Below are 23700 nucleotides of genomic sequence, written 5' to 3'. Positions count from 1 at the left end.
GAATAAATGTAATGGGATTATGCAAATTGAAGATGATACATGAAGGGCAGTGTGTAAGTGTAACATATTGCCATCGGTACTGCCAGTTTTGAGGACCATGGATGGAGCAAATGGATCTATAGTGTATGATGCAGATGGTTAGGGAGAAGTATATTGTATTGTTTAGCTTAAACAAGTCTTTGTTGTACCCACAGATTAGTGTAAAAGCGTGGTTGAACCCAATCAATGCTAACTGTAATTTTCGGCAAGTAATGTGATGAGAATTATTTATCCCAATTCGCATGTCATGGGCTTTGTTAGATGTATTTGATTTATCTAGTCAACAAAAACTGCTATACCAAACCATACAAATATAAGATAGTAACTGCATAACATTAGAATATAATTAGCAAAAGGAAATTACAATGATGTTTGCCTGTAAATACAGTCAACAATCACTTTCATAGGAAACAGACAAATACACAAAAAGCACAGTCAACAATCACTTTCATAGGAAACAGACAAATACACAAAAAGCAGTGACCTGTGTCCATATTGCTAGATACCAAGCACAGGCACATGCTTTGATTCCCCACAAAAGCCTATTCAAAAAAATATCATTTATAGTTTCAACATTCTAGTTACATTCATTTACAGTCAACAAAATCACACAAAAATATTTGCAGGTCCAGCAATACTTCAAGAACTTGTTCTAGATGGACCCTTTCCTCTTCCCCTTCCCCTGCCTCTTCCTCTTCCTTCACCTCTTCCCTTGCCAGTTTCCAACATTGAAAGGTGGATCTTTACCCAAATAAGCATAGTTGAGATTAATAAAACCTTTGTCTGCTTCTGTCAGTGGCCTTTTTGATGTACTTCTCTTGTGCCTATGAACTGGTGGTCTTGAGGTGGATTGCTGGGACTGAGGTTGATGTGTTGGTGGCTGCTGAGAAGGCTGGGACTGAGGTTGATGTGTTGGCTGCTGTTGAGAAGGCTGGGACTGAGGTTGATGTGTTGGTGGCTGTGTTGGTGGCTGCTGAGAAGGCTGGGACTGAGGTTGATGTGTTGGCTGCTGCTGAGTTTTTTGCTGATTTCTTTGTCCCTGATTCTTGCTTACCTACATATTAAAGAAAGCATTTCAGATCACAAAAAAAGGTCACAAACAGGCTGAAAGTTATAATGAAGTGCAAACGCACACGTTGTCTTTTTGTTGGTGCTTCGTGCTGCTGCTGATTACATGGTTGTCCAGTAGGTGGTGGTTGTTGAGAAGGTTGCTGTTCAGTAGATGACTTAGGAGGATTCTTGCAAGTTTTAGCATTATGTCCAATCCCTCCACACTTTCTACAGTGGATTACAACCCTCTTTCGCAACCTTTTGCCATGATCTTTTCCTTCTGTAACATCTCTCTTTCTAGCTTTCTTTAGCTTACCAGGTTGAGTGACACTTGCTGGTGGGTCCAACTCCAGCATGTTTGACTGTGGCCACTGAATATCTCCATTAATAGGCTGCAACACATTATCATAGATGGTAAAAAATACCTCCCTATGATAGCATTTAGCCAACATTTTGTAGGGATCCTTTTTAGCTCTATGTAGAGCAGCAATTGCATGGGAACATGGAATGCCACTCAAGGCCCACAAATTGCAGGTGCACTCATTTTTGTCAAGGTCAACAGCAAATTGGGCTCCCCGTGGCCCTTTTGCTTGATAACCTGAGCCAGAATTCCATGTTATTTCCCATTGTGCTGCACGTTTGACCCTTTCTTCCACAATTTCTCTAATGAGTGGTCCACCATCTAACTTGTATTTTTTCATTGCTGCCCTTCTATTTTGGATCCTTTCCATCAGGTATTCCCTAATAGCCTCCATCATAGAAATAATAGACTGGTCCCTAACCTCTAAAATATGGGCATTAAATGATTCACACAGGTTATTAACCAACATATCACACTGTGTATGTTTGGAAAAAAAGGCCTTACACCAATGTCGAGGGTGTGGTCCCTTCTTCACCCATGCATGTGCTTCTTTGTCATAGGCTTTAAGGTCATCCAAGGCTTGGTTGAAATGTTCAACTGTTGTGGTGCTTGCTATATGCCACAATCAATCCTTTAAACCTAATCCTGGATGTTTCTTCTTGAAATTCCTATACATGTGTTGAACACAGTATCTGTGTTCAGAATTTGGTAGAACCTCTGCGAGTGCTCTGTCCAGTCCCTACAAAAAATATCACAACAGGTATAAGTTAGATATCCAAGCCAAGTGGTGAGTTTGAGGGCAACAAGTATGCTTTATTAAAAGTTCAGGGGCTTGTTTTTACCTACACTAAAAGTTAAGGGGCTTAAATTCTGCTATACAAAGTTAATGGGCTTATTTTTACCATAGAATAAAAGTTTTAGAGCTCTCATTAAGCTTTTACCTTCTGCTGGTCAGACATGAAAGTATAATGTCCCTGGTTCTGTATTTCCAGGTCGCCACTCAAGAGGGTTAGGAACCATCTCCATTGCTCCGTGGCCTCCTTTTCAACAGCTGCCCATGCAACTGGCCAAAAGCCATTGTTGGGATCCACTGCAATAGCTGTCAACAGCTGGCCTGGGTATCTACCTTTAATATGACATCCATCCAAACACAAAATAGGTCTGCACCCATCTTTAAAGCCTTTCTTCAGTGGGCCAAGGCAGCAGTACATCCTCATGAACCTTGGATTACATCCAGGTTCTCTAAATGGAGTGAACATAACCTCCATTGTACTGCCAGGATGAGTCCTTTTAATTTCTTCACAATATTGCCATATTTTCTTGTATTGTGACTCAACTGACCCCTTGATCTTCTCTATAGCTAGTATCTTGGCCTTAGCTGCAACATGCTTAGATACTTCTGCCTGGTAGTCTTCATGGACTGTTTGCCTTAACTCTCTTGTTGGCAGATTGTTATTTGATCTTATCCTCTCTACATACCTGTCAGACAGCCACTTGGCTGTAATATTCTTATTTTTCCATGCATGGCTGCATGTTTCATGGACATCATGCAGAGTCTTTACTACCAAGTCCTTTGTGCCCAGAGCCTTTTCTATTGAAGCAAATACAAACCATTTACATGGTTCCCTACACTTGGCCCTCACCCTGGTGGGCTCATTTTTACTGGTCCAAACAGGTTTACCCATCCTAATTCCATACTCAGTCACAGCAGATTTGAATTGTGCTCTTGACTCAAACTTCATCCCAATCTCGAATTTGGGATCCCTGAGGAATTTCTCTAGGACAAAGTCTTTGTATCTCCCTTTGAATTCATCATCTGATGAGTCATTGTCACTGCTCAGGTGATCAGGGATGTAATCTTGTTGGAGTGAATCTATATCCTCTGGTCCCTGGCTAGTTTGTTCTGCTGATCTGGTTCTCTTTCTCCTAACTTGTTTCATTCTCGCACCTTGCTGTTGTTTTTCCAGGTCAGTTTCTGTTTGCCTTCCACAAACATTCTCCTGTTCTGAACATTGCGTCTGGTCAGTTGTTTCATCTCTCTGCTGTTGCTGTGAAGTTTCACCACAGCCATCAGCATTCGAATTCAAAATGTGCAGCATAATCTCTTCACCACCATAGTCATTGGCACCACTAAATCTATCATTTTCTTCCTCTACTTGGGATTCAGATTCATCATCTATGTTTTCACCCTCTGCTTCATGTTCACCTTGCTGTTCACCACCATAGTCAGCTTCATGTTCACCCTCTGCTTCATGTTCACCTTCGTGTTCACCACCACCATAGTCAGCTTCATGTTCACCCTCTTCTGTCCCAACATTACTAGCTGCATGAGTGCTTTTTTCTGTTTTTTCACCCCCTACTTTTTCAACCGTATCTACACCTTCTACTGCCCTAACATTACTATCCCTTTGACTGTTTTTTGCTCTTTTTTCACCCCATACATTCCCAACCATACAATCCCTTCTACTACTCTTCTCAGTACCTACATATCTAGTTATGCATTCTTCCTCATCTACTTCCTCTATGACAACTCCAATTTTCTTTTTCCCCTTGTCTGGTGACTCTATTATTACAGGATTTTTCAGTTCTTCAATTTCTGGGTCTGTCAGATAATGGCAATACACTTCCATCACCTTGAATTTATATGCCCAGTCACAGAATGTCCTAACATGGGTATCAGTAGACAATTCTCTCAAACCAGTCCTCATGTCTGCAACTGGTTCAAGGTAATAGTATAAAATGGTTGCATTACGATGACCAACTTTTCCAACCATTTTATTCAACTCATGGATTGACATACGTTCAGCATCACACATATCTATGTAGGCCACTTCTCCATTCTCATAACTGACATAATTTTCCCAATTTATTCTTCCCCCATGGTGTAATCTTATGCTAAATATTTCACATTCTGGATCTGTATATCAATATGAATATATTGTTTCAATACAAGTTGGGCTACAACAAATGCAGATAAATATACTATTCAAATTCAAATATAATTAATTAAAATTTCAATTTCTTTTTCACATGTTTTTAAAAAAGTAACCCTAATGTAATGCTTAAATCGAAGTTAAACAATAAAAAAGTTCCAACTTTTAATGAAATGCTAATTATTCGTAAATTCCTACACTTTTTGAACAACTAAACAACAAACTTAGGTGCCCACCACCATACCCCCACATCTAGGACCACTGGCACGTCATTTTCAGTAACCCCCATCACCAAAATTTTACTCTCTTCACCCATCTGACCACTAAATATGCTACCTATTTCACATTTAAAGGTTTGCGAACGAATATACATACCATAAGCGAGGACAGGATCAAAGTATTCATTTTCCGGCCTGATTTGCCACCCCTCCATTGTTGCTTCAATGTCGATGATACCCAAACCCGACAAGTAGGAATTAACTCTCTTGCTCTTCTCCCTCCGCAAAGATCCTCAAGAGAAGATGAAAATGGGTAAGGCTGTTGCTGTGAAGTTTCGACTAGCAGTTGGGTTGGGTTAGGAAAATGGAGGGAATGTGGAGGAGTTGTGCCATTTTTGTTTAGAATATGCGGACAAAAATGCCCTTTGAAGAAGCACACTTGCATTCGTGTGAATTGGGCCTCCGGTTGCAAAACCGGAGAAACTGGCTAAAAGGGCCACGGTTTCCCACTTTTACAGGTTCAAGGGCTTAAAGTCATCAAAAAATAGATGAGGGGCTTAATTTTACCTGGACAAAGAGTTAAAGGGCCAATTAGATAATTTGCCCTTTTAAATTTCACAAGACATATTATAGTACTAATTATTGTAATTATTATCATTTCAAATTATACAGGGCGTATTAAAGTACTAATTATTGTAAATGACTTTGATAACTACATTAGTGAAAAATAAGTATTTGTCAAATATATTTATATACACTTGTTAAAGTACGACAATGGTGTCTAAATGTATATAACAAAAAATTAAATGGCATGCTAAGACTATTAAAGCAACGGAAATGCATCCAAGACAACTTCAATGCTCGGCATCAAATTTCGGAAATTGCTAACATATATTGTAATTTCAAAAAAATTTATTTTCCCATTTTAGTTCAAGGCCCTTATTTTTCTAAATTCTTCTCTAGAAACACAACTCTAATGTACGATTTACCCATAGCTGCCCTAGACAAATTCGTTTCTCATTTGCATCTCATGTTTAATTCCCTTAATTAGAACCCATTTTCTATTTTAAATGGAACTTGCCCTTTTTTTCTTTTTTTTTTGTTTTATCTTCCTCAACGCAAAAAAATAGACATTTTTAAAAAAAATATAATGACAGAGAAATTTCTAAAATTATGATGAATTTTAAAAGAATTCTACAAATGGGGCATTTTGAGCATGGGATTCCGTCCAAAGGGTCTTCGCATTCAGCAAATGCGAACTCACGGAGTTCGAATTTTCGAACAACGAAATCCAAAAAAATATATATATATAACCAGACCTCGCATTTATGAAATGCGAGGATCCGAGCTCGGATTATTTCTGGCATCCCTCGGATCCAACAGGGTTCGGATCCGTCTCAACAGATGATCAGACGAGCCCTCGGATCTGAGTTAACAACTATGGATCCGAGGTCGTAACACCCAATTTCGCCTTTGATTCTCAAAGGATCCGAGGTCGGATCCGTTTGTGTTGCGTCGGATCCGACCTCGGATCATGCTTTTTCTGCACTAATTGCAGAAACTGCAAATAAACTGCAACAAATTGGAAATAGAAAAATTGCAAGAATTCGAAAAATGTAACGTATATCCTCAAATCCACCACAAAAATTACAAAAATAAGCACAACCCACATCAAATTTAAACCCAAATTTCACAACAAATCTGAACTTGCCCTTGGATTCAAGTATTCAAGTATTAATTCAAGTATTAAGTGACGCATTGCAAGTGGAAAAGCCTCACCTTTATGCTGTTTGAGAGTCGCAATGGGACGGCAATGCTGGCAAATTTTGGGAAGCAGCACTCGCGGAACCAGTCTTTGGATGCTCCGGTCAGCTCCGGTCTTTGGATGCTTCGATGTGCAGAACCCAGCTCTGTTTTCTTTGTTTTGCTGTTCGACAACTCTGTTTTCTTTGTTTTGCTGTTCGACAGCTACGTTTCAATATTGCGTTCTGCTTCTCTGACTCACTTTTCTCTTCTTTTTTTTTTGAAATGGGGTCTTGGCGTTCCTCACTGCGAGGTCGGTGAGCTCGCACTAAGCCCGAATGCGAGCTCAATGCGAAGACCCCATTTGTAGAAAACTCTCCAAGAAACACCCTCGTTGTAGAATTCCTTTTTTTTTCCATCATAAACTAAGAATTCACCCTGCTAAATTCATCTTATCAAGATGTAGTCTTAATTAGGCTTTTTGGAACAATATATAATCTCAAATTAACCCTACATGTGATTAAATATATGACAGTGCGCGCGTGTGCGTGTACGCGTGTATATATGTATATAGAATTAATCTTTTGCATATCCTAATTTAGATGCTTAATAAATAATTTAAATTTAAATTTTGTACATGTACTAATTATATATTTAACCATAATAGTATATTCAATATTAATTATGTGCACACACCCCATATGTTTTTTTTTCTTTGTTTGATTTAATTAATTGTACGTGTAGGAAACCACCAGGCTTTGGGTTAGTGGCTACCACCAAAGCATTAAAGTTTAACCCTTGCCTCCCACGAATTTGTCACAGTTAAATGTGGTATTACTTAAAAAAAAAAAAAATTCTACGTACCCGTCTGATCCGGTAGTGATTCAGTCTCCTCCAAATTACCCTTAGATCTCTTCAGGTCCTCCATAGTGTACGAAGTCATAGAGTAGGAAGCTATACAAAAACAAATAATAAATAAAATAAAATTGTACGTGTAGGACAGTGCAGGCGGCAAACCGGCAATAACTAACAAGGACATTATTGTAAAATCATCAAGCCAAACCATATTCGTTCAACCGAAAGATTCTGCGACCGGAACTACCGGCCTCTGCGCCTGCGGATTCAATAACTAGGGCTGCTCCATTCGCTAAATTCCTCATCCAACTTGGTTAATTAGCATCTTCACTATCTGAATTTTTTACCCATGCATGATTCATCACATCTGGCAAGACGTCCCTTATTTTCCTTTGCTCTAGTGTTTACTTCAATCAAAAGATATTTCCAGCCTTTATTCCTTCTTTGGCATTGTTACTTGAATTCCCTCGAAATCTATCGTTTTTCTTTTCTTTCATGACTTAAATTTCATAGCACAAATCCAGCAAATGAGTATTATCCTCGTATTATGCTCCATCTCTTTCACTCTCACACGGTTTTACCCTAGCTTGTTGCTTTAATTCGTTCGCTTGATCATCAAAATTTTCCGTTCTTTTTGCTTGATGGGAGAAGCATTTCTTTTTTTTCAGGGGTGTTGCTTTTGCTGGAGTTGAGAACCTTAAATCTGTTTTCGTGAATAGAAGCCTCCTCAGTGAGGGATGAGCCAGTTTGCTGAGCATCATGGTAAGCTTGTATTCAAATGTGCGTTGAAATTTCACTCTTCCAGTGCCTACTGCAGCAAGTGATTTCCTGATAGGACCGTTACTGAGCTTGTTAATTTCATCCTAAAAGTTTCTGTTTGGCAATGACTTGTACTAGTCAAAACAAACATGTCTTACAATTCGTTAATGCAACTTCTGTTATTTGTCAAGCTTCACTTGAAATGAAAAATCCGAGGTTATCTCTTTGTCTTGTTTGTATACTGGTTCATTTCGGTTTCTGTTTCTATTCAATTCTTCTCCTAGTGAAGTTGCCGACGGTTAATGGGAAAACTTTTGTTGGCTGAGATGCAGTTAAGGGTTCTGAAGTGTTTGTTGGCGGTTTGCCTCACACAGTGACTGAAAGTACTATCCATGAGGTTGGTTGTCCTTTCCAGGCTTTTCTCTCTTGAAATGAACGAATCAAGGATCGATTAACACATCCTTTACTTCTGCACACTTAATTTTAGCATCTTTGCTTTTCCAGATATTCTCTCATTGTGGGGAAATTGTTGAAATACGTCTTATAAAGGATCAAAAAGGCAGCATAAAGGTTTGCTTAACATGTTTTTGTTGCTCTACTTGTTTCTGTTATCGACTATGATGCTCAACATTTCATGTCTCTCGTCTCACTATCTCATAAAGAGAAATTAAGCACAGAAGCGGAAGAAGGGAATCACATGGTTTCTCATTGTTATCTGTGGCATTTTAGGACTTTTGCTTTGTGCGTTTTGCAACAAAAGAGGCTGCTGAGAAGGCCGTGAGAGAAAAATCTGGATTTGTGGTAAATATTGCATCTTCTGCACCATACTTTGTTACTAATTGGATTGAAAATTGATTATGGATTTAGAATTCTTGTTGAACCATATTTCTTCTGACCTTTACGACTCAGCTAGATGGAAAGAAAATTGGTGTTCTCCCGTCTAAAGAGCAGGATACTTTGTTTTTCGGAAACCTCAATAAAGGTTCATTTCTTGCCTAATATCTGCTTGTAGAAGATTGCACACCAACTGCCATTTGCTTATCCTCCCAGAGTTATTTGCTTTTGTCTTTCTGGTCAAAAAAAAAAAAAGTACAGTTCACCATTTTCATGAAGTTTATGAAAGTATGTTCCGTATACATTTCTATTTATTGGTATCATGTGATTTAGTTGACAAGTGTTTCTTTATCTGGTCTTCTGTATGAACTTTTCCTTTGGTGCCAGGTTGCACTTCTTTCATTCTATAGTTTTAAAGTTCTTAAACAGTACCTGATTGGTGCATTCTGTCTTGAAGGTTGGAGCACTTATGAATTTGAGGGAATTATACGTCAGGTACACCTCTGAGTTGCACACAGTTGTATATAATTTCAAAGGTTACAAGACACCTTACCTGCATTTCCTTTTCTTAGTATAGGTTTTTCCTGATGTTATTTCTGTTGATCTTGCCTCACCGGTGGGAGAAACAAAATCTATAAAGCAACGAAATCGTGGTTTTGCTTTTGTGAAGTTCTCCTCTCATGCTGTAAGTTCTCTTTCCTGCCATCCTAATTTGCTCAATGAATCTTTACCCTAGCTGTTCAGTGTTTCACATATGGGGATATTGTTTTTGACTCGTGTTGCTTGACTCGTTTTGCTTCTCAAATCATACAGGCTAGAAGCTCAGGTTCGTGGTTTTGACTCTTGGTTCCAGTTGGTCCATTTTCTTGTTAAAAGACAAAACAAGGATTATAATTCACTTCAATCTCCATAAAAATAAATGTTAAATCTGAATGATGCACTGAGGGTGGGTACTAAATCTGGGCTAACAGATGGTGCATTTGTTAATCTAAAACTTAGTGCATTAGCCTATCAATTAACTTTTCTGCTATGAAGCACGAGAAATTACTATACAAAATTATGAATCGTGATGACTAATTGATGGTCATCTTCATCAATGCGTTATGATCTCTACCTTTAACGCTGATATATTATTTGCTTTACTCAAACATTGTTCAGCAGGTCCAATCTTGTTCTTTTGTCAATATTTTCTCAGATTTAGCTGATTTACAAAGAAATTTTATTTTCCTTTTCTGATTAAAAGCTGCATCTGATAAGTATCTTCTTCATAATCTTTTCCAGACTTTCTCTGTTGAATCTTAAACCGAGTTCGTTTAGGCTCAATATTTGTCTCCTCCATAGTTTATTACTTGTAACTCTTGCGGTGGGAGTGGGTTAAATCTCAAGATTCTACAGACATCTCTCTTAGATTTTAAAAAATGTTTCATCATCAATATTCCATTGGCCTCTATAAGATGTTGAGATATAAGTTTTGTACATACCCTCTCTTAAGTAGTGCAAGTTGTTCTCTGCTTATTGTCCTCTAATGAATGATGGGTGGATAACTTTGACGATCATTGGATCGAAAGCTACCATTCTCCCTGATCTTATGCAAAAGATTAAATAATAAGAAGCAATCACACTGCTTAAAACACAAATTATTGGAGAATAATTTTTGGCATATTTCTCATGCTCCCAATTTTCTGTAATCTGTAATATGCTTGTAACATTTACTTGAGAAGTTGTGCCAATAAATTATAAAATCATACATTGGACTGAGGGTGTTAACACAATCTAAAAGCAAAGTTTGCTTCCAAACTATGACATCTTTATCTTTGCAATCTTTCTCAAACCATGTGTTTCTTAAAGCTAGTTCTGTTTCATCTCCTCAACTTTCTGTCGTCGTATAGTTTCCTTAAACACACTCCTTCATATCTTGATTCTTAAATTACCAGTGCCGTTATTTTGTTGGATTAATATCTTTGAATTGCCAAAAACTATATCAGTAAGATGTCCCATCTCTTTTTTAAAATCACTTGCGTTATGAATCTGATGTCACCTATTTTTTGTTCTTCCAAATGCTTGGCGTAGCTTTTTCTGATTCTACCTGAAGTTTTTCATGAACCCTTGTTCCTTGAGTATATTTCTTTGAACTTCTGATTTGGACTAGGTCTCTTCTACTTCTTATCCTCTTAAGCAAGCTTTATGATTAAACTTGTCATGAGGTAGTTTCGCATCCCTGTTCAATTCTGTTAAGATTATTTCAAGATAGCTAAAAAATAACCTTGGTTGTTGATGCATGATTTCTGCATCTTTGCCAATCAATATAATGCTTCTGATTATGCAATCTTTCCACTTCGAATCTAATCATAAGAATAAATACAGATGAGGGAAGATTATGAATCCAAAATCTCTACCTTGTTAATTTAGATATAACATTCTCCAGCTTACAAAATCCAAAGACTATAGTTGGTTCGGAAATTTGAACCTGCCTCCTTCGAAATTCTCAAAAACAGGCCGCTGCGAGGGCATTTCGGGTTGGTTCGAAAGCAGATTTTATGCTTGGTGGTAATCTGCATCCAGCTGTTCAATGGGTTGAGGATCAACCTGAAATTGATCCAGCTGCCCTAGCCAAGGTCCTTGAACTACATATTTCTTTTTGTAAGGCATGCTGTCTTCAACTCGTGTTTTGATGTCTTACCATAGAACTCTCTGCGATTTCAGATCAAAATTGCATTTATCAGGAACCTTCCATTGAGTGCTGATGAAAACTATTTGAAGAAATTATTTGAGCCTTTCGGAGAGGTTGGTTAATTGCAACTTCAATTTGAAATTTTGGTGATTCAATTGATGATTGATGCTGTAATCATCATGCTTTCAGATAGAAAAAGTAGTGCTGTGGAGAAAGGGTAGCTCCCCTGTTGGGTTTGTCCACTTTACCAAACGGGCAGTAAGTTGGCCTTTTATTACTCTTCATATATCTGGCATACATCAGTTCAGTGTTGTGACACATTTTCTGAGTATGTCTAAAATTGCAATGACTTGTATGGTAATTTCTTTTGCCAGGGGGAATTAAGGCGAACAGGATTTCTTTATTCTATGTTATGAACAAGTGTGCATCTTATTGTGTCAACAGAATTCTACTTTTTTAGAGGAGTCATTTGAAGGTTTATTAAAAAAAAGATGGAGGGAACTGACAACAATGAAATACAGAATGAGCATCTTGGTGATTTGAGGAAAGTAAATTGCTAGGCTAACAGTTGTTTCATTTGGCATGATAAGTAGTAAATAGGTTGATAGTGATTCCAGGATAGTAAAGGTCATGAGGCTCAGTAATTTTCATGTCCACTATAAGTGTTGAATATTTTTCTTCAAGGCGCTTACAGATTTTGGAGATTTTGATTTCTATTGCATTTCTTTCACCCGACCCCCCCTCTCTGTCTCTCTCTCTCACACACACACACACATCATGGTTGAATTGTACTCTAGACTTGTCTATTTATAGCTGTTTGAAGTTTGACCTGGTCAGCAACACATTCTTATCGCTTCCAGTTTCTCCTCTAATGCTGCCTTTTTTAATTGGAAGTTAGAACTGCAAATCATTTGGGCTGGCATTCTTACCTAGCAAAATGATTTGAATGTATAACTCAGAAAGGTTCAGTGTGGGTTTTTCCTTTTTTTTTTGTTTTGACATGATGTCCTCTTTCCAATGAAAATGCAGTATCAATTTTACTTGAACTCATGGTGTTTGAATTTTTGAGTGGTATTTTCAAGTTAAGTGGCAACCGTTTTGTCAAAAAAAATAAAAAATCTAGTCTGGCGGGAATGTGATTTTGACTACATGACTTGTTTTCTCAATTCTGATAATAGGATCTTGAAAATGCTATAAGGGGAATGAATGGGAAGACAGTACAATGGCCTAGAGGAGGTCCAACGTCTATGCTTTCGGTAATTGAAGCTGCTTTTATCTTAGAGCGCTTAGGGATTCAACTGCAGGAGTGAATTCATATTAGTGAGATGTATTAGGGTTATTACGAATAAGATTTATTGGGGTTAACTACTGTTTGGTAACAGGTAGAAGTAGCAAGGCCAATTGACAGAAGCAAGAAGCGCTTACGTGAGGACTCACATGAGAAAAAAGCAAATAAGGTTCCAAGTCACACCCCAAGTGCCAATTTGGGAATTCCTTTGTCCAGTGATTGTACATCTGGTTCGCAAAAGGTGGCTCAAAAGGTAATGCACCTCTAGAGCTTGAGTCTGCCATTCCATGTCTTACATTAGTTATTTATCCTTCATAATCTGGCTTTGGTAGAGCAAATTGTACACATGAAAGCTCCCAAACTTAGGATTTATGTAGAGGTAGCAATTTGGATCCATATCCATTTATCCATCCAAATAAACCAAGCTTAAATGGATAGGGATGATTAAGAAAAATTTAATGACTTTACATGGATGACCATTTAAACCCAACCACACAAGTACATTTATATGGATTACCATGTCATCCATATAAATCCACCTATCAAAGAAAGAATAGGCTTGGACTAGCAAAGTAGATTTAACCCTATACAATGATGGCTTCACGCCAACCCAGCTGTACATCTGTTACTTTCGTTGTGGGTCTGTAATACCAGCTTTAATGATAAAACATCACCGTTAAAGTGGGTTCTACACAGTAAAGACATCACAAGAATTGGAAGTCTGGAGAGATTGGGAATTAAAAAACAGCAGTCAAAATGTTGATAAGAAGCCTTGTCAATTTATTTAATACAGTGAAAAAATCCTTTTTTTTTGTGGCTTTATTTCATCTCTTTTCATAATTCCCCTTAGTTGCTAATTATGTGTTCTTCCACTATATACATCCTCAAGTACTGAACTCCTTGAAAGCAAAAGGTTCACCTTTTTGCTACAATTTTTTTTCAATTAACTACTAGAATTTTACCCGTGCCTTAGCACGGTCTTTTTTATTTATTTATTGTGAATTTATACAAATATGAATAATTTAAATATAAAAATTAACAACAGTTCTACATGTTCATTCATATTAATTTTAATGTTCAATTATTTACTAATTTTTAAAAATTTGTTTACATTCTTTCACTATAATATGATAGTATATATCAAATAATGTACCCCATATCCAAAACTTGGTAGATATTCTTTTTTTATAAATATTCTTTTAGATAATTTAAATTTTTATAATGACCATAAACCTAGAATTATATATTCATACTTAATTAAGTAGAAAAAAATCGATTAATCCATTTTTCAAGTTCAATAAATATTCAATTTCCAATAATATTGGTAAATCTGTCGGTGTAACAGTTAATTTTCTTTTTTACACTAAGTTAATTCAAAATTAAGAAAAGATGATAAACAATTTGAATACTAATCAATGATATGGTGATGACATGAAGTAATTTATGGGATATGTAAGATTTCAATAATTGTTATTTAAAAAGGTTTTACTATATTTCTATGTAATAATTTGGTAGAAAGCATATATCATTAAGATAAGATTAGTTATTTTTTAAAGTTATTTTAAAATTAAAGATAATTTTTAAACATATAATATAATCATTGTAATAATTTGATAGAAAGCAGATACCATTAAGATAAGATTAGTTGTTTTTTAAAGTTATTTTAAAATTAGAGATAATTTTTAAACACGTAATATAATTCAAATAGGATTCAATATGGGTAAAATTCAAGTAACCCATAACCCGTTAATTCTCTTCAATTAGGCATGCCACATAGGAGTGAGAAACACTGTGATTAAAATAGCTACTTTCATATAAATATATATATATATATATATATATATATAGATTCCAATAAGATGCTTTATCTAAATTTTATGGCAATATTAGGATACAGTTCAAGTCAGAGAATTTATAGATAACATTCATATGGTCAAAATTCTACTAATAGTTTTCTGGTGGAGGTATGGGATAAATTTGGACAATTTTAGTAATCTCGATTTATAGGGTTAAGTTATAGGATCTTTGTAATAGATGCCCAATGGGCACTCGTTAAAACACCTAAATCACATCTAAATTACTATGTAAATACACGCACTCATATTTATTGCACCCACTGAATTGTGACACTTTCCCGAATTAGATACACTTATTTAAAAAAAACTAACACATGAGACCTTTCTTAGTCTTAATGACCCATTAGCCGAACTGTAAATTCTAATATTTTCTAATGAATTCTTTCATAAGAATCTAACGTCTTGTGTTTTGTTTTTCATTGATTATACAAGAAATTTAAAATGTCCTTTGTTAATTATACGTGACTAGCTTATGTCATGTTGAAACTCAAAATTGACATGAGTTTCTTATTGGTAACATAATCCATGCAAAATTTTCTATTGTAAAAGTATAAGCTGATTTATTTGCAATACAACTAAAGTAATTTTGGAATCTTAACTATCAGAGATTTGGGCCCATGGAAATTTTTTCCAAGTTAATTAGGAAACAATAAATGTGGAGCGTAAATTAGAGTGGTGAATCAATTTATACATAGGTAAATCTTTTATACACTGATTGCATATACACTGGCAACTGCTACATGTGTAAACTTTGGAATTTAACTCCAAACCGGGATGATGTAGCATGAATAAAGATTCACTAGAGTGTGTGTGTGTTCTGAATTGTAAGGGAAAAGCAAAAACAAGAAATGCAGAAAAAAGGTACACAAAAAATTTTTATGAAACAGCTTCTGAAAATGAGAAAAAGTCCAAGGAACAAGGAGTACAGAAATTTGTTTGGATTGTAGACAGAGAGCTATTATATTTCCTGAAGTTCAAAAAGATCACCAATGAAAAGATGTGAAAGTACTGTGAGTGCAGCCATTGGAACTGTTAAATTGTTAAATGGATGGATTGTGGTTTTGCTGTAACTATTTAAATCCTATCCATTTAGATTCATTTGTTTAACGGTTGTAATTGGATTGGATTAATTGCATCCACCAACCATTTAAGAAAAACCATTTATCCATTTTGCCACCTCTAGATTTATCTTGTTTCACCTCCTACAAAGTGAGCCTTTTATACCTAGACATGTGCTTTCATGGTTCTGAAAATCAAATTGGCAAGCATTGGTTTCACAGAACAAGCAGACTATGAAGAAAACTATACTTGACTGGAATCCTAAGCATTTAGTGAAATGCTCTGGAAAAATAATAGGCCCCAAAAAACTAGGCTTTTAAATTTCAGAAATTACATGGATCTGAAAGTTGAGGGGAGAAACATTGATTGCATTCACAACCCACTTTGTTTCCATAATATGCATGTATAGTGCTGTGCTGTTGGCTGATGTTTTTTTATCTAAATGCACCTGGAAATGGGATGCATGACATATTTTTGTCAGTGGTGCGTTTTTCTTTTAACATAATTGTTTTGCTTTTAACCTTTGGTAGTCTAGCTCTCCTTGTTCCTTTGTGAAATGATATTCTAGTTTTCAATTTTTTTCCTGTGTCCAGGTATCCCTTGTTGTCTTGTTTAGTTGAATTTACCTGAGCAATTGTAGATGATATTGTTGCTTAATATGCTCATGTCATGTGAAAGAAATAGAAATAACGAAATGCAGGAATGGTTATGCAGTTCGGCCAGGATTGAGCTATGGCTGGCGATTTGACCTTATTTCCCTGTATGCATATGATAGATTTTGGTTGCAAAGTGTGGAGACTGTTTGAAAATTTGGATAGCCTGTCATCAATTTTTAGTTGTCAAGTTGTTAATTCTGATAACTGAATTAAGCTAAACTGAAGTTGGTGTTTCTTTTTCATTGTGACATCAGGAAGTTGAGTATGAGGATCCTTATGAAGTGGCTGTACTGTTATTACCTTTAAGCGTCAGAGAACGGCTACTTAGGATATTGCGACTTGGTATTGCTACTCGATTTGATGTAAGTTTTAGAGCTAAATGTAAGCTTTAATATTAATGCTTTGTTAGACATCATTATATTGCTGGAGCTTTAGTGAGAAATGTTAAATTGACTTGAATGCTGTAAATTTTTTGCTTGCATCTTACAAAAAACATCCAGAAGTCCTGTTTGATTGGGTGGAGCTGACTTCCAAATCAATATCATCTGTTAGATCTTCATGAACTAAAGACATTACGAATATATCTGATGAAGTAACTTGAAATCTAACTGCATGTGCTGTTAAAGTTCCAAGTTAGATTGTAAAGTTTTATTGCCTTAAAATGGTGTGCATTGATTGTATATCCTGCTGCTTCAAAGAATTTCACATTAGAGAGCAGCCCACTGGTATTGCTACTCCGAAAGTCAAGGCAGGAACATGTTGTGCTATATTTTACATGAAAAGCAATTGGGCACTTAGCAAAGAATGAGCAATTAATTGGCTACTGAAATATTTAGTTATTAGGCTGTTGAATGATAACATGTACGTGGATCTGGTGCACTTATTGTTTGGATAGATATTATAAGCGTTGAATGTAATTTTGTTTGATGATATTTATAATTCATTAGTGTCCATTTTCTGTTTATTCTTATGGAAAATCATGATGAAGTTATATAGTATATTTGCTTAAAAACTTTCCATTGGCTTGCTGTTTGGTTTTGTTCTGTGCATTCTCCTTCAATAAGTTTTGTTCAAAGTTCTTTCAGTCTTTTCAATAATGACAACTGAGAAAGTATGAGCTCTTGAGGTCACTGTATTAGCTATTATTGCTTTATTCCGCCTAAAGTTTGATGTGTTATAATTGGCAGATTGACATTCAAAACTTGACCAGTCTCAAAAAACTACCTGAATCCGCTGCTATATCTGTCCTTGACCAGGTTCAGCTTTGTCAAAATGCGTGAATTATTCAAATTATCAACTATTAGATATATCCATATCTCGTCTTTTGTGTATTTACAGTTGGAATTTGAATATTTAAAGCTGCTTTTTTTTAATTACTTCGATAATTACTTTCTCATGTCTGCCTTTATAGTTTATGTTATCAGGAGCAGACAAAGAAAACAAAGGAGTTTATCTTGCCGGATTAATTTCTAGGGTATTTGTCCTGCAATCATATTAGGCATTTGATGCTTTTGGTTTTGCAACTGTTGACATGCAGTAGTGATTAATTGAACAACTTATCTTCTGGATGTAGCATCAGGTTGACCAGCTGCTTCTGGGTCGATCTCCAGGTGGTTTGTCAAGGGTAGGAGATCTTATTAAGAGTGATGTGGCTATTTCCAGCTTCTCCAGTAGAGTTCATTTGCCAGTTGATGATTCTTTTATCCCTCATGTGGGCTCGACACAGTCTAGGTTTGTCCTTTTCCTTATGATTACTACCAGCACAATAAATCTTGATAAGCCACCATCTGTTAGAACAGTTCCCCTGGATGGGTTGCAGTACCTAAGTCTATGGGTATTACAAGGTGCAATCTTTTTCTCACCACTTCCTGATTTTCGATTGCTTTCCAGCTTCATTAGTCAAGTCCATTTCCCAGTTGTGGATTCTCTTGCCTCACCTGCATACTTGTCAGTGCCCAGGTTAGTGTTTCATACTTTTCTTGAACTTGATTTCATGGCTTGTGTTGGCTTATCTTCTTTATCCCTTGCAATGGGCTTCTTGCACGTGTTGCATTTCTTCCACTTAAAATATTTTCTGAATTGATGATCGTTCAAGATTTTCTCCCAAAAAAATTATTTTTTATTTTTATTTCAGAGGTGGCTTTGTTCTAATGCCAATATTTGGTGCATTGATCGAACCTACCTTTCAAACTTTTGTCAATAACAAATATGAACTTTCTTATCTCGTCTATTTCTGTATATGCCATTCTCGACAAGAAGTAGATATGATTCTGAAGCTGTCGTCTTGACTAATATGGATCTGACAATGGAACTTTTGCTTTTACAAATTTGATGTAACATGGGGAAGTAATTTTAGGAACTTGCGGCTATGTTAATGCTATGCTTTATTGAATAATAGGTGGCCTTTTAAAGGTGCTGGTGCTATCAGTTCATGGGTTGTTCTTTGCAGGTCAGGCAACTATGTGCCCCGCTATACTGCATTAGTTTCCGACTATCCCATAATGACTCGAGAATCGCTTAAATTAACAAAAGAGACGAGCTCTTCACCTTTGCAGCCTTACGGAAGATTAACGTTGGATCCCCAAATAACAGAAATGGCTGATCGTCCACCTCATCGGCCCCAAATCAGATTCGACGCTTTGACTGGTGAACCATACAAATTTGACCCTTTCACAGGTGAACGAATCCTTCCAGATAATCCACAGCACCGTTTTTAAAGGTATCATGATCCTCAATGTCAAGATGCTGGTTGCTTTTAAGCAGCCATGGCGGATCTCACCTTTTGACAGCGCCTATAAATAGTACGTCTGTTTGGGCCATTTTCTTCCAGATTAATATTATTGATTTTTATGTATGTTGCTTAATTAATAAATGCCTGAGTAAGTAGTTTAGAGATTCCAGTTTTTATTGACTTTTAGCCGCACAAGTTGTCGGAATATGATTCAACATGCAAACAGAAGACTTCAAATATTACCGCCAAACAAGTATTGTTGGCGTGTTGGGGTTGGCGAGTTTGAAAAGAAGAATGTACTGGAGATATATGCTCTGCCCTACCGATTCATATTTTCCATGGTGTTTTGACCAAATAATGAAACCCATAAAAGTTGGCACGTGGAAAGGAATTCATTCGAGTTGGTTTGAACGTTGAATTATAGAAGTCCGTCAGAATTTTGATATTTGAACTCGTGCATGTTCCTCAAGCGTACAATTCTGTATTAATGGATATACCAAATAACGGTAGCTTATGTTACGGATTATTGCTACTCGATAAATGGTCAAAACTTTAATAAATTTCTCGTTTTCATTCCTATCTGACATCCCGGGGAACTTTGACTAAAATATAAATATTATATATAACTATTATTTTATATAGGTAATTTAAATGTCAGATCTGACCTAAATTCAATTCATATTTAATTCGAATCTAATTTTTAAATTCAACCTCAAATCAACTTACTAAAAGGTTGGACTCATTGGGTTTTTCCTCGGACCGAACGAACCAAGTTCAAACTGACCCAACCCTCTTATTCCCAACATTCTTGTGCCACTAAAACCTAGGGAGGCACAAGCTTCCGACCTACGAAATCAAGCCTAGATATTTTACAACCTAAGCAGACGTTAACTGTTAATTTAAAAAAAAAAAAAAACAAATGATCATCAAGAGCGGTAACCGAGAGACATTCCATTGGATAAAACAAAATATTCAGCGAACCCAAATATCATCCACGAAGCCAACTTTTACCACGAGACATTTGAAGATCTAAACTAAATCATAGCATCGAGAGCAAAACCTAACAGGAGTCCAGAGCAGATACAGTTCACGGTCCATTATTTGGATATACACCCAAAGAATGAGAAACTTCTTAATTACCCAATAACGATGCATAAGCTAATGCCAAGCAAACATTTGATACCAGTACAATGCAGCTTTCGTTGATCAATGCATCCAATAACCTAATACAAGAGCTAATCCACAGAACTTGGAAATTTTCAAGCACAAATAAGCAAGACTCCCTTCCCACAGGAACTCTTTGATAGCCCAAGAAAAACAGAGCTCGGCATGTTACAAACAAGAGATCAACATCAAAAGCTTTCCAGGATACTTATTGACCATTGACAGGAACATATATACAAACTTTGGATTTGAAAGAACCAACACCAACCAGGTTAGATTTGATCTTCAGCAGCAAGGTGTTCAGACTAGAAAGCAGATACCCAGCCCTTCACTTCCAATCAAGAATGTCTAGCAGCCAGAGGACCTCTTCCTCTGAGTTGGCAGCATCACAGAAATCCAACTCAATACCAAAAACATCAATGATCCCTTCATTATTGCCATTATCCAAGAATAACAAAGAGATCCATGCTCGAATCTCAGAAACAAAAGGGTTGCTAGGTGAAATATCAAGGTAGTCAAATGCTAGAGCCCGATAAGCTGTCCGGTCTATATAGTCAAACACAGATTTGTCAATTATGCACGCAACTTTGTTGGAATCCTTGCGCACTACAAGCACAGATACGGAAACTGAGTGACTCAATGGAATGGTAAACCTTGGCTCAACAGGTAGAATCATCTTATACCCTGAACCCTCCAAGTGATACTTAAGCACATCACAGATTCCAGGAGGTGGGATCCAAATTCCATTCTGGAGGGTAGGTCCAGGAACTACCTCCGAGAAGATTAAACGGTCCTCAGTCCAAATGTCAACATAGAATTCCAAGTCATTTAAAGACAGCCTAGGAGGGAGAAGTGCCCGGCGATGTTGACGCTTATAAAAGGTTTTAAAAAGCTTGTGGTAGGTTACTGTCGGAGGTTGCGGCCGTTTACATATTGATGGCCATCTCTTGGCACACAGGCATTTCCAGAAATAATCATCTTGAGCAATCTCTCGCCACTGTTTATTAACCACCATGCATTTAGCCAGATCAGCACCTTCAAGAAGTGGGAAAACAGCCTTCAAGATTTCGTCACATGGCATTCTTACTGCAAAAGAATGAGTTTCACGGAAAGATAACTTGCTCACTGCATTAGAATACAAGAAGTGATTATACAGAACATAAATGTGCATAGAAGTCCATATACAGCAGGTGACAAAAACACTTAATCCTCTATGTAAGAACAGACAAATGGATTAAAGAAGCAGAAACAATCCAACGTCTCAAAAGAAAACAGGATGAACAGCTACTGCAAGACACAACCATCAGACTCCACTCAAGTACTAATCAACAATAGAAGATACAAAGCCCCCCACCCTCTTTTACAAGGAATACCATCAATCTATACATAGGATACTGATCAACAAAAGATGACTACAAGTACAACCTCCAACAAAATTAAACGCAGGAGAAAAGGACATGATGGAGTAAAACAACTAAAACAAGCTCTTAAGAAAAGTCACCCTTAACAGGAATTTCATGTGAAAGAAGATTGCAGGAGAAAAGGGCATGATGGAGTAAAACAACTAAAACAAGCTCTTAAGAAAAGTCACCCTTAACAGGAATTTCATGTGAAAGAAGATTCTCAAATACAAAAGAAACATTAACTTATCTAAAATCAACTACTCCCAAATTATGACCCAATATTTCTTTAAAATTTTCCCATGCATAAATATGGAAAACAGTTTCAAGTTCACTGAACTCATACTCATGGACTTCACTGTTGCCTTAAAATACGCCTCACTATCTATCTCGGCTCTCCCATTACCTAAATAAATATATATCAAAAGACAACATGGGCAAGAAATGGCTTGCTAACAAACTAACAATTCACTTGAGATGACAAGTAATCAAACTATGAAGGAAAAAAACCATTCTATTGGGTAAAAAATCAATAGCAAGAAGAGTCAAGACACCATATGATCGTGTGTGCGATGAAGAAAAATAATTGTCATTTTTCCCTAAGTTTTAGTTGCACTCACAAGCGTCATGCAGTTTAGGATAGTAAATCATTAAGGCTCATCCAATTCCAGCTTCCAAGTTCAAAACTTAAGAACAAAAATAGCTCCTTTATTACACATCATGGTACACTTTTTTTTTTTTTACCCTCCCACCCTTCCCGCCCCCAATTGCCACAGGATTCGAACCCTTCCTTGGCTGGTTAATAGCTCCTTTATTACGTTGATATACAAAATAAACCAAAATTTCATCAATTTAGCATGGATAAAACACAAAGGGAAAAAAACGTATAGCTAAAACTTTACAGCCATGATCCACGGAAACCAACAGTCCAGAATTGAATAATAACCAAAAAAAAAAAAGAAAAGAGCCCAAATCCAGAAGATGCCAAATAAATGAACTAATACAAACTAGGATAAGTGTCCAGGACTACACAATCCCTTATGCTGCAAGCATTATTACACATCAAAATATAGAAGGGAAGAAAACATTGACATAATTTTAAAAAAATAAAAAATAAAAGGCACAAGTACCTGTAAAGCTACAGCTAATCGGAGAATTTATGGCTTTTTCATAAGGTATGATGATGATCTGTGCAATAGGATTAAAATAGCATAAAAAGAAAATAATTTGAAGAAAAGAAATGGAATAAAAATAGGTAAATGCGAAGGAAACATGGGGATTTGATTTCTGGAAACCAGAAATACTAAATTATTTCAGTTATCTGATTGGATGAACGAAGAAATCTTAAATAAATGGGAAATTGGGAAGCGTTGGGTAAGAAGAGCGAGTAAAACAAAACCCTAGAAGAAGGGCTAGGTAGGTGGAGACTTCTCACTTGCGAGGGGCCAAAGACTCTTCTCCTCCTCCTCCTCCTCCTCTGTAGCCGTTGGACTCTGGAAAACCGGTTTTTTTTTACCAGCCCACCCGGTCAGCCTGTTTTCATTCCCCTCTCTCGCGTTTGTGTCTGCATTGAGTTTCTAATAATTTTGCCACGAGTACAAAAGTTTTCCAACAAATATATTCTTCCAAATAAAAAACGTAAAAATGAAAATTCACTCGCCACATTCTCTCGATTGGGGTCCCATTTTTTGTTTTCTTTTGCGAAGGACCCACCATTTGCTTTAATCATTTTTTGCTACAATCATGTCTAAGATAATCCGTTTCCCCTGATGACTGAGGCACACCCGTATAATTTATTAATTTTGCCAATACTCTAGAGAATAATAAGAAGGTGACTTTGTACTTTTTCAACCTTAGACTAATGTAAACGATAATACGAATTAAGCGATAAAAATAAATTAAAAAATAATTTATTTTTTTATTTTAGATATTTCATGTTTATGTTTATCGTTTAATAATATCATAATTTTTTTTGTCACTATTTGTAGGTGGACGCTTATATGCAATATATAAAGTTAGAGGGATCACAGTTGGTATAGACATTTTTTTTTATCATTTTTTGAACTTTTAATTATATATCATT

General features: G+C 36.4%; 2 protein-coding genes across 6 annotated transcripts; one reads left to right on the top strand and one right to left on the bottom strand.

Moving 5' to 3' along the window:
- Positions 1–7432: 7432 nt before the first annotated feature.
- LOC113751309 (RNA-binding protein 47-like) lies at positions 7433–19361 on the top strand. Of its 3 annotated transcripts, none has more exons than XM_027295265.1 (19): positions 7433–7512; positions 7868–7961; positions 8291–8355; positions 8463–8528; positions 8688–8759; positions 8868–8940; positions 9250–9287; positions 9370–9477; positions 11288–11407; positions 11496–11576; positions 11653–11721; positions 12642–12719; positions 12846–13004; positions 16577–16684; positions 17510–17578; positions 17734–17796; positions 17896–18053; positions 18213–18281; positions 18772–19361. In XM_027295265.1, exons 2-19 carry the CDS (start codon positions 7937–7939, stop codon positions 19037–19039), a joined length of 1689 nt encoding a protein of 562 aa, XP_027151066.1. In that variant the 5' UTR covers positions 7433–7512; positions 7868–7936; the 3' UTR covers positions 19040–19361. The 3 variants fall into 3 exon arrangements, with proteins under 3 accessions (XP_027151066.1, XP_027151067.1, XP_027151065.1); XM_027295264.1 differs by having other exon boundaries at positions 7454–7773; XM_027295266.1 differs by having other exon boundaries at positions 7449–7961; positions 18777–18942.
- A 623-nt stretch (positions 19362–19984) lies between these two features.
- LOC113753269 (F-box protein At5g39250-like) lies at positions 19985–23172 on the bottom strand. 3 transcript variants are annotated; one of them, XM_027297375.1, is made up of 3 exons: positions 23053–23172; positions 22748–22805; positions 19985–21303 (listed from the first exon to the last, which is right to left on the bottom strand). In XM_027297375.1, the coding sequence occupies exon 3, from the start codon at positions 21296–21298 to the stop codon at positions 20546–20548; it is 753 nt and encodes a 250-aa protein (XP_027153176.1). In that variant the 5' UTR covers positions 21299–21303; positions 22748–22805; positions 23053–23172; the 3' UTR covers positions 19985–20545. The 3 variants fall into 3 exon arrangements, with proteins under 3 accessions (XP_027153176.1, XP_027153175.1, XP_027153173.1); XM_027297374.1 differs by having other exon boundaries at positions 19985–21342; positions 23017–23171; XM_027297372.1 differs by having other exon boundaries at positions 19985–21342; positions 23053–23171.
- Between the last annotated feature and the right edge of the window lie 528 nt (positions 23173–23700).

The sequence above is a fragment of the Coffea eugenioides genome, chromosome 11 (genome assembly GCF_003713205.1).
Source record: "Coffea eugenioides isolate CCC68of chromosome 11, Ceug_1.0, whole genome shotgun sequence".
Lineage (NCBI taxonomy): Eukaryota > Viridiplantae > Streptophyta > Magnoliopsida > Gentianales > Rubiaceae > Coffea > Coffea eugenioides.
The sequence above is the reverse complement of the archived record's forward strand: the minus strand, read 5'-3'. Positions and strand labels throughout refer to the sequence as shown.